Genomic DNA, 12,181 nt, shown 5'->3' with positions numbered 1-12,181 from the left:
TTTTTTTTTTTAAATGAAGGACAGGAAGGTAAATCAGGTCCTGTCGAGGGGTTGGTATTAGTGGGAGGAGGGAGAATATAAGGAAATGGTGTAGGAAGGTGAATATGGTGGAAATATTATGTATTATGTATGAAAATGGAAAAATGAGACCTGTTGAAACTACCCAAAAAATGGGTGGAAGGAAGGGTAAAGGAGAATGATGGAAGGGGTGAATTTAAATATGATTTAAGAACTTTTATAAATGTCACAATGTACTCCCCAGTACAACAATAATATAATAAAAATAAAATAATATAAAAAATAAAGATTTAGTTTGCAGTCTAAAGTCTCTCATTACATACACAAAATCAACAGACATTGTTATTTGCTTGGATTTAGGCTACTACTTTTTGGTTAAAGTCTATTTTCAGTATATACATAAGATAATTTGCTATTATTATAAAAGAACATTTTAGAACCATTTGACTGTCTTGTGATTTTCTGCCTCATTTCCTATCACACACTCTGCACACTAACAGATCAGCCATATTACATGTGCTCCCCTGCCCTCACAATCAATCCCCTCCATCCACTGTAACCCTTGTTCACACCCCAAATACCTTGCAAGCTCTTTGCCTCATCATTAGAAAGCTTATCTTCTGTCTAATTCAACCATTTATTGCTCTCTTAAAGCCCTCTATAATTTCCTTCTGTCAGAATCTATCACACTTCACACTCTAAATGGATAGTTTATTCCCTGCCCATAGTTTAGACCTTATATTTCATCCGACTTTACATTTCAGTAACTGCTTATATGCTTGCTTCCACCCTGGTATAGAGTCCCTGTGGCATGACATCCGGGTGTAATTCACACTTGAAAGTTCTATGAACCTTACTGCTGAGCAGTTATCAACATGGAGTATAGTGTATACTCACATTTTCTTGTGTGAATCAATAGGTTTCTTCCTACAGGCTATGGGAGTGACATTGTCTTGATTTTGAACACTGCTTTATTAACAGCTAAAAGGTGGTTTAAATACTTTCCACTTACCTGACTAACAGATATTCGTTTGGGAGGTCTCCCTCTTCTTCTGTTACCAGGACTGAAGATAAATGTAGGTGGATCATCAGGGAAGAAATAGGAAAAATCTTGTTCTGCTATTTTATATGTTGAAAGAGATGATGCCTTGACAATAATAGAAAAACATAGGGTACAATAAGAACACATAAGTAAGCCATTATACAGATATGCTCTAATATGTCATATGAGCTATTAACGCTCAGGTCAAAAACATTAGAATTGGGAGTCAGAAAAAAATTAGAATTTCATGTGCTGTTGTATAGTGAAATACATTTTTAGCTGGTTTAGTTGATCCTTTTCTTTCTTTAATTTTTCAAAGTTTATTCTAGCAAACACATATTGCTTATTCTACATGGCATGTTTTTTGCAATTAATAACAAATTAAATCCTCACAATAAACCCACAGGTAGATGTTAGTCCCACTTTACAGATGATGAAATGGAGGCACAAATATATTAGGTAGTATTATACAGTTAATAGGTATCAATCAGAGCCATGATTCAAACCAGTCCATCTGGCTGCACAGACTATGGTTTTAACTGCTACACAAGGGTCTTAAACTGTGCTCAGATAATAAGGTACTAAACAAGGATTTTTCTGACTTTGAGAAAGCAGTATAGAAAAGAAGTAATACACTGAAGTTTTTGACAGAAAAAAAAACTGGATTTAAGAGTCAGAAGATTTATGTTCTGGTATCACCAGTATAAACTGAGGAATTTTGGAGAAGGCCACCACATTAGTATCCTAACGGTAACATGGATTTAATGACATTAAACAATATAAATTTGTTCTCTTAAAGTTCTGGAGGTGAGAAGTTTAAAGGTAAAGGGTTGGCAAGGATGTATTCCTTCTGGAAGCTGCAGGGGAGAATCCATTTCCTTGTCTTCCAGCTTCTAGAGGACCCCTGTATTCCTGGGATTATCTGATCTGTTTCTAAATTAGATAATTTACCAGAAGAAAACTACCATTCAAAGTTTACCATAAAACATCTCAAAAATGTTTTAGATACCTGAATTCTAAAACTATTTCAATATATACATATATTTTTTTTACTAATTATGTCTGATTGTCTATGTAAATAATCAATTCATATATTTAACATAATTTAAAAAACCTTGTATTAAACTCAATGAATTATTTTGACATGCAATAATTATACATATTTATGGAGTACAGAGTACGTTTCAATACTGCAATTTTGTAACCATTCTAATTGTTGAACATTTGGATTTTCCTTTCAGAGTTGGGTAATAACTTAGTAAGTTATGCATCAAAATTTAAAGTTGGTCTGGATAAAAGCAGAAATACTTACAAATTCCTGTAAACTTTCATCAGAATTTAACTTCAGAACTCAACCTGAAGTGGTATGGTTCTAGAGTAATTGCCAAATAAACAGTCTCTCTCCTTTTATCTTGTATCTAGAACTTTTTTCCTATCATCCATGTCCAGCCCAGACTTTTTGTTTTGTTTTTTTGTAAATGTGTTTTTAGAAAGAGTCTCACTTTGTAGCCCAGGTTGGCTTTTTATCTGATTCTCCTGCCTCGGCCTCTGATTGCTGGGATTACAGGTGTTAGCCACCACACCAAGCAACCCACTTTTATCTTACTAAACAATTTATCTTGCCTCTAGATATCTGAAATGTTATTTTTTTAATGGAGTAAACTCATGGTTTTTTTCCTTTTCATGTCTACATTCACATACAATGAAATGAGCAAATCTTAAGCGCTGGTCTGTGGCAAATGTGAACACCTTTCTAACTTTTTCTACAGTTTTTTGTTTGTTTTGGCTTTTTGAGACAGGTTCTTCCTGTGTAGTCCAGACTGGCCATGATATTGCAATCCTACCTCTGTCTCTTGAGTGCTAGGATTAAAGGCATATACCACCATGCCTGGCTCTCTATGACTTTTCTTACTTAATACTTCTTTACTCGAATGTGAGTTAAACAGGTTGCATTTTTTTAAAATCAATTTTAATTTTTACTTACTGTACAATGTGAGGTCTCTAAAAACTTGATTTTTTCCTCTTAATGGGTATAAGTAAAATATAAACTATCTGCTTAGTAGTGGCTCAAGATGCTCTTTTTATTACATATATTGTTCTTGTACCTGACCTGGTAGCATCTGTCTTAGCATTATTCTTTGAAACCATCTATTCTTTATTAGAACCACACTATTAAAAAGCTATAGTGATTCCACTACATAACTTTCCTTCTTTTCAAGTTTTTGACCTATTTTTACCTGTCTTAGTTGATCTTTTACATAAGAAAAAAGGTAAGAGGAGCTCAGTAGCTCACGCCTATAATCCTGGCTATCTGGGAGGTAGAGATCAGAAGGATACAGGTTTGAGGCCAGCCTGGGAAAGATCCAATCTTAACCAATAAAAAGCTGGGTGTGGTGGTATGCACCTGTCATCCCAGCTACTTGGGCAGTTGAGTAAATAGGAGGGTCCCAGTCCAGGCCAGCCTGGGCATAAATGTCAGACCCTATTCGAAAAAGAACTAAAGCAAAAGAGGCTGGGGTTATGGTTCAAGTAGTAGAGTGCCTGCCTGGCAAGCACAAGGCCCCAGTTCAAACCCCAGTACCACAAAAAAATTTTAAAAGGGGTGGTAACTGAATCACTACCAATTCTAAAAATAGTATTTAATCCAATAAATATTTTTAAAAGTAATAAAAGTACTCCAGATAAAATGAGTTATTTTAAACCACCTTTAAATTAGCATTTTTAGCAATGTTACAACTTTGTAACACTAGCCATTTCTTTTATTTCCTTCTAACAAATAACTTCACTATTCTGATTACCTTAATTTTAATCACTCCATCCTGTGGTTCACAGTGTTGCTTCAGAAAAAGCTTTAGTTTATCACGAGAAAATAGGTGTTTTCTCCTGCTGGGGGTGGGTTTGGGGAGGAGAGAAGAGGGTAGTGTTAATATCAAAGAATTCAACCCAAACTACATTATTTCCATAAATTAAAAACCTGGATTTTAAGCCTAGGAAATGATGTATACACTGGAAGATATTCCATCCTCCAACAGTATTTATGTAGAAGTTATTAGAAACTTTATATAGAAGGATTTATGCCAGAAGTTGTAAAGTCTGCTTGAGTGGATTTAGTAGAAAAAGTCTATTAAAAGAGTATATGCACTTGTGTCTTAGAAGCAATCTGGAAATCAAATAAACCCTAAGGAAATATATAGAGAATAAGCCAAATTTCATAAAATTAGATCAAGTATCACCATTAAAATGATCTAAAAAACTAAAATTGGTAGACTTGCTAGATACCACATAGCACTAACCAAATTCAACGCCACATGGGGACTATAGGCAAAATTGAGCACAGATCCTTTTGTATTTAGTTTTCACATGGTAGCCAACAAATTAGTGAATTAAAAATTAAAGAGAATTAAAATTCTCTCAATATACTGTTTTTTATTTTCCCTTGCCCTCAAATTAAAAAATAACAATAGCAATGGACACCACAGCAAACAAAACCAAAACAATAAAAAAGCTGTAAGTAAAATGTAATGTATTAATTAAATTCAATTTATTTCTTTCAAGAAAGAGTCAAGTTGAAGGTTTCCATGAGTGAACAAGGATCTTAAAAGCAGCCCTCCTCAAAAATCTTAATTTTTTTGCCTAGACTTTACAGTTTCCTTGGCTCACTGCTGTAGCCCAGGACTGTTATAGTACCTGGCAAAAAGAAGGTAATTACTTGTTGCCTACTGAATAACTAATCTTTGAGGTCTGCAATGTCTTATATGGTAGCTACTAACCACAGGTGCTTTTTCTTTTTTAATAAATAAAATGAAAAATTCAGTTCCTCATTCTTATTAACTACATTCTAAGTGCTGAATAGCCACAAGCATGTATTGGCTATCATGTTTTGGACAAGTGCACATATAATTATTACATTATCACAGAAAGTTCTACTTGTCAATGCTACTCTAGCATATCACCTTTTTTGGGGGTGAGGGGGACGACTGGGGTTTGAACTCAGCTGCTTGCAAAGCAGCTGCTCTACCTCTTGAACCACACCTCCAGTCCATTTTGCTCTGGTTATTTTGGAGATAGGGTCTCATGAATTATTTGCCAGGGCTGTCCTCAAACCTCAAGCTTCCTGATCTCAGCCTCCCAAGTAGCTAGGATTATAGGTGTGAGCTATCAGAGCCCAGCTCCAAATCTTCTTTATTACAGGACTATCTTTATTAAAAGATTATCACTACCTTTTGCTGCTAACAAAGAACTATATGTTAATTAAGTCTTCCATTGTCAAGCACAACTTTCTCACTTTATAATTACTTGGCTTATTAATTAAGAAGGAAATGAGTGCCAGGTATGATGACACATACTTGAAATCCTGACATTAGGGAGGCTGAGGCAGCTAATTGAGAGTTTGAGGCCAGCCTGGGCTAAATAGAGAGACCTGGTCTCCAAATATCCCCCACCCAAAAAAAGAAAATGAGCTAGTAAGAGTGTAACCAAGGTTTAACAGAATTATAAATGATAAGCCAAAAAGTAAATGGAAATGTGAAAAATATTAAATAGGAAATCACACTATATAAATAACATGTCTTGAACTAAAGACATAAAAAAGAGAAACTCAACCGTAAGTATGGAAAATATTTTTTCTTTTTTTGATGGTATTGTAGTTTGAACCCAGGGCTTCACACTTGCTAGGGAGGTGCTCTAACACTTGAACCTTTCCACCAGTCCTGTTTTGTGGTAGGTATTTTTGAGATAGGGTCTAGAGAACTATTTGCCCAGGTTGGCCTTGAACCACAATTCTCCTGATTTTTGGCGCCTGAGTACAGACATGAGCCACTAGAGCCCACTAATAAAACACTAGCAGTCTCAACTATGCTATTCATTGGCCCATACACCAAACAAATTAAAGTTTCAATAATCCATGAATATTATAGAGACTGTTTTTCGATACACAGTAAAATTTGTATCTCTAGAATGCTCCAGAGATCTTAAACTAATGATAGATAGCCCCTGTCCCCAAGTGAACCAAATAATCAACAACCCATACACTTCACTATTACTCTAGAAAGTGATATATCTCACTCAGGATTTCCTTAGCACTGTCACTTTTCTTAGGTTACATGAATACATACCAGGCAAAAGTGGTAAGAGAACAGATAAAAAATTATTTTACAACAAATGATATGCAATTGACTTCTACCTAGGCAAGGTGATATCTAGTTGATAATGTAAACTTTCAGATGATGAAAAGCCTAACCACAAAAGGCAACAACAGAGATTTTCCAAACTATGTTACCTAGAGCCAGTTATTTTGTTAACTACTCACTACCTACACCTCCTCTAAGCCTCATAAATAGGAATTTTTAAAGGTTGTCATTTTTTACTATTTACCTTTCTTAAAGAATAAGAGATTAGATATTTATGTCTAATGAATAAAATACTAGAAATGTGACATGTGCCATCAAATTTCTCAGCATTGAAAACTTGAGTTCTCTTGAAAAGTACTTCATAAATAGAATCCTCCTTAAATTCTTTGGCTTAAAGACTATTTGCAGTTAGTAACTGATCTGAAAGAGCTCAGAGAGTCCACTAGGATTCATTTTATCAGTCTATGAGCATATAAATATACATTTATTTTAAAAATAAAATCAATCACTTGCAACAGTACCCATACATTCTAAATCAAAACCACACTGGACTAAATCAAAACTTATTAGTCAAACATACATACTTACTCTACTTCAGACTACTACTATAGAAACAATTCAGTTTTTACCTGACTTGTGTTGCCTTGACAATAGCAGAGTCATATACTTCCTTTTTAGTGGGTTGCACCTTATATTTGAATAATAAGGGATCAGTTGCATCTTTTTTCTTCCTAAAAAAAGAAAAGACACAAATCAGTTAATAATTTGGAAACATGAGATTCTTGCAAACCTAGTTCTTTGAACACGCTGTAATAGGATCTTATGTCCTTCACTTGCTTTATTTCCCTAGCTATCTAACCCAAGAGTAAAAGTAGATAATGTAATTTACTCTATTTTAAAAAGTGACAAAGAGCCAACGCATTTAATCTCCACCAACAACTTTTTTTTCCCCTTGAGGGTATGTTCATTCATACGCTCAATAAAACCTTCAATGTGTCAGATACTACTGGAAACAATGAAGATTTAGTAGTCATCAAAACAAAAACATAGGGAGATACAGGCAAGGAAAAGAATATTAATAGGGTAGGCGGCAAATGCTATTAAGAGAATAGTGTATAGGTTGAGAGAGCCACTATTTTACATGGGTAATGATACCTGAATAAATTAACCAGGTAGGCCTTCCAGAAAAGTGTGACTTAAAAGGGAGTGGTAGCAGGAGAAAGAAGAGGCTGGATTCTGAAAATGCTATCTCTGTGATTGTGAAGAGGATATAAATGGGGTTACAGACGAGAAAATAACATAAAAAGATGACCAAGAGAAGCACTGGCAATGGGGGTAAGATATAGTCAAAGTGATATAAATACAGGACACATTATGTGGGGAAGGATTCAACATGAGTGGGATATATGACAGAGAAATAAAAATGGACAGTTTAGTTGTAATAGCATTAAATTCCTTGCTGAAGGGTCAAGTATTTTCAAGTATCTTTGTACTGGCAGTACTAGGGTTTGAAGTCATGGTCTCATTTTTGCTAGGCAAGTTCTCTACCCACTTGAGCCATGCCCACAGCCCGATTTCCAAAAACTTAGATTCAGCTATTCAGGTATTGGTGGACAGGTAGATCAGGTAGATACTTGTACATGTACCTTACTTAGTAGATTTGAAGCTATAACATGTGGAGGGCACATGGGTATATATTATCTTTTGCTCTTCTTGCTCTGCCATAAAATGTATTTATAAAGATACATCAAAAGAATAAAACCCCCCCCTTTTTTTTTCTAATCAGTGACAATAACCTTACTGGAACTTTGATATAACCTTATAAAAAATTCTCTTATAGAATAAAATCATAACTGGATTCTTTCCAAGGAAGTATAATCACTTCCTTGAGACCAACAGAAACTGCTTTTTATTATATGGATTCACCTACAAAATAGGAACTTCAAGGATAATATTAAAAAGAGCCTCTATTTTAATTATTTTCCTCCCTTGCTACCTAATGCTTAAACAGCTGAAACATTCATTTGAACCTAGTTATCTCAATCAAAAGTGTCACAACATTTTATTACCAATAAGAAAACTGATTTTATTAACTTACAAGGGCAGAGAAGCTAACCAAGTATTAAACTTTACAAAATCAGATCACTGTTTCAATTACAGTCAGCCCTCTGTTAGCTATGGATTCAACCAACCATTGACTGAAAATACTTGGGGGAAAACAAATTTATCTGTACAAAACATGCAGAGATTCTTTCCTGCCATTATTCTCTAAATGATATTGTACAAAACTTATTTATACTGTATCAGGTATTATAAATCAATCTAGAGATGATTTAAAGTATAGTATATGGGAGGATGTACATAAGTTATAAGCAAACAGTATGCCATTTTATATAAGGGACTTGAGCGGTTGCAGATTTTGGTATCTGAGAGAGGGATGGGGGTAAGTCCCTGAAAGCAAGCTTTCATGGATCTGGGGACTATATTCATAAAACACTCTATATAAATGCATGCTAATGTGTCTAGATAAGCATATATGAAAATTTAATACCACAAAAATAGAAGTTATTTTTGTGGCTATCCTATGAATATTTGGAATAAAAAAAAATTTAAAGCCAGGGATGGTATGCACATGTAATCCTAGCTACTCAGGAAGCATCGGCAGAAGCATCACAAATTCAAGGCCATCATCCCTGGCAAAAGGTAGCAAGACCCTATCTCAAAACAAAATACTGGAACCAGCTGGAGAGTCGAGCTACCAGTAAATAATTTTCTTCTGATAAATGAACCTATCACAAGAGAGAACACCATATATTGGGGGAGGGAGTGCTGGGGTTTGAACTCAGGGTTTCCTGCTTGCTAAACAGGCGCTCTATCACTTGAGCTATACCACCAGCCCTCTTGGTCACTTATTTATGGGGTTTCTCATTTACCATGGAGATTACTACCAGACACAGCACGATCTCTATGCAGACAAGTGAACTGTAGAAATTCATTACTACTCCACCAAGAAGCCCCCATAAGGATAGTTACTCTGGCCTGAGAAGTGTTCAATTGAAATCTGCAAGCATTTTACAAGTGTTCTGACACAGGTGAGGTAAATAAACCTCAATGTACTTCCTTTCTATTGCCTCAGTACTACTGAATTGAAATGTTGCTACTTTTTGTTAAGAGTTCATTTCATTTACTATTACTCCCAATTTTATACTCAAAGCACTGAGAATTTCAAAACATAGTCAATATGCTTCCCCAAACATATCATAGTACTTTACTTTTAAAACCCTGATGATCAGAATATGTTTTTTAAAACTCCTATAACTCTGCCCTGATGTGATCACCCCTTCCCTTTACACCTTATTTATTCTTGGTCTGCCCATGGGACTGGGAATCAATACCCTTTTATCTTTTAATAAAGTTTTTGTTGTTTTTTTTAAAAAAAAAACTCCCATTGCTTAACAAAAAGACAAACAACCCAATTTAAAAATGGGCAAAGGAGGGACTAGGGTATTACTCAATGGCAGGGCATGTGCTTAGTATGTACAGGCCCCGAGTTCAATCCTCAGCCTTGGAAAAGGAAAGAAAGAGGAAGGGAATGGGAAGAGGGCAAGAGATCTGAACAAACATTTCTCAAAAGATGATACACAAGTGGCCAAAAAATACATGAAAAGATACTGATCATCATTAGTCATTAGGGAAATTAAATCATTACATTCACTTGGACAGACATAATTAAAAACTGGAAAATACCAAGGGATGTCAAAAGTGTAACAAAATTGGAACCCTCGAACATAGCTGCTTGGAAAAAGTTTGGCAGTTACTCAAAAAGTTAAGTGTAGAATTACCATATAACACAGCAATTCTACTTAGGCATATAACCATAAGCATTTAAAACAGGGACTCAAACAGGTCCCTCAAACACCCATATTCATTGATTATTCACAATGGCCAAAAGGCTGAAGTGACCCCAGTGTCCAACAACAAATGAATGGATAAACAAAATGTGACATACACATATAATAAATACAGCAATAAAAGGAATGAAGTTTCTAATACATGCTGCAGTATGGATGAACCTTGAAAACATGGTGAGTGGAATGAGCCACAAAGGGCAGTTATTACATAATTCTAATTATGCGACATATCTGGAGTAGGAAACTTCAGAGATACAGAAGGTAGACTGGATGTTAGAGAAGAATAAATGGAGAGTTAAAATTGAGTGGGAACAGAACTTCTCTGTGAGGTAATGAAAACATTTTTGAAACAGATGGTGTGATAGTTGTACAACAATGTGAATGTAACTAATGCTATTGAATTTTACACTTAATAGTAAAAATGGCAAGATTATATATATTTTAAGTTAATAAACTAGTTTTAGAGCAGTTTTAGGTTTACATTAAAACGGGACAAGAAGTACAGAGTTCCCATATACTCCCTGTCCCCTCATATCCACAATCCTAGCACCTTGGGAGGCTGAGATCAACAGGATCATGGTTCAATGCCGGCTTGGGCAAATAGTTTAAGAGATCCCATCTCCAAAATAATCACAGCAAAACAGACTGGAGGTATGGCACAGGTGGTAGAGTGGCTGCTCTACAAATGGGAAACCCTTCAAACCCTAGTTCTACAAATAAATAAACAAACAAACAAGCAAATACCATTCTGAAGCAGAGTGGAACATCATTACAATCAATGAGCCTATCACCCAAAGTCAAAGTTCATCCTTTACACTAGGGTTCACTCTTGTGTTGTACATTCTCTGTATTTGGACAAATTTATGAAAACATGTATCTACCATTGCAGGAAATAGTTTCAGTGCCCTAGTAATTTTTTGTATTCCACATATTCGAGCCTTCTCCTCCAAAACCACTTATCCTTTCACTGTCTACATAGTTTCCCCTTATCCAGAATGTCACATAGTTGGAATCATATAGTATGTACTCTTTTCAGATTGGTTTCTTTTACTTAATAATAATATACTTAAAAAGACATTTCCACTATGTCTTTTTGTGGCTCAACATCTTGTTTCTTTTTAGCATGGAACAATATTCCATTGTCTTTATCCATTACCTACTGAAGGACATCTTGGTTTCTTCCATGTTTTGGCAATAATAAGTAAAAGCTGTAAATATTCATGTGTAGGTTTGGTCGGCTGTAAGTTTCAATGCATTTGGGTAAATGCCAACAAGTACAATTGCTGGGTTTTATGATAATAGTATGTTTAGTTTTGTAAAAAACTGCCAAACTGTCTTCCAAGCGGCTGTACCATTTTGCATTTCTATCAGCAATGAGTGAGTTCCTATTGCTTTATTCTCACCAGCATTTGGCTTTGTCAGTGTTCCAAGTTACTGCCATTCAAAAGGTGTGTGGTAGTGTCTCATTGCTGTTTTAATTTTCAATTCCCTCATGACAACTGATGTTGAGCATCTTTTCATATGCCTACTTGCCATCTACAAATCTTTTTTGGAGAAGTCTGTTAGGGCCTTTGCCCATATTTTAATTGAGTTCATTTCTCCCTCTCTCTCCTTCCTTCTCTCTTTCTTTTCTTTTTTAAAAAATTTTTTAAAAAACTTTTAGCAAGAATTTATTTCAGTTTAACTGGATAAAGTAGGAAGAAGTGGGGGAAACAAACAGAGGAACATTTTCTATTCCCCATACAGGAAATAGGAGTAAAGACTCGAGTCTTAATACATTTTGGACAATAGTCATATCAGACGTCTTTTGCAAATATTGTCTCCCTGTATGGTCTTGTCTTCTCATTCTATTGGAAATGTCTTTTGCAGATATGAAGTGTTTGATTTTAGTAAATACAGTTTATCTATTTCATGGATCATGCCTTCTCTGCTGTAACATTGCTATACCTCAGTTATCTGGGTTTTCTCCTATGTTTTCTTCTAGGGGTCTCAGAGATTTGTGTTTTACATTTAACTAAACTCAAACTTTAAACTAATCCATTTTGAGTTAACTTTTGTGAAGGGTAAAGGCTCTACATCAG

General features: G+C 35.1%; 1 protein-coding gene across 2 annotated transcripts in view; it reads right to left on the bottom strand.

Annotated features, from left to right (window-relative positions):
- The window catches only part of Baz1a (bromodomain adjacent to zinc finger domain 1A), an 85,418-nt gene that overhangs the window by 37,946 nt on the left and 35,291 nt on the right, over positions 1 to 12,181 (bottom strand). For both annotated transcript variants that reach the window (XM_074068160.1, XM_074068159.1), the window contains exons 4-6: positions 6,819 to 6,920; positions 3,859 to 3,946; positions 1,031 to 1,165 (exon numbers count right to left, since the gene is read on the bottom strand). In XM_074068160.1, coding sequence (XP_073924261.1) covers positions 1,031 to 1,165; positions 3,859 to 3,946; positions 6,819 to 6,920 — 325 coding nt within the window. The remainder of the gene's footprint in view (positions 1 to 1,030; positions 1,166 to 3,858; positions 3,947 to 6,818; positions 6,921 to 12,181) is intronic.

Source organism: Castor canadensis, chromosome 3 (genome assembly GCF_047511655.1).
Source record: "Castor canadensis chromosome 3, mCasCan1.hap1v2, whole genome shotgun sequence".
In the NCBI taxonomy this organism is placed as follows: Eukaryota; Metazoa; Chordata; class Mammalia; order Rodentia; family Castoridae; genus Castor; species Castor canadensis.
The sequence above is the reverse complement of the archived record's forward strand: the minus strand, read 5'-3'. Positions and strand labels throughout refer to the sequence as shown.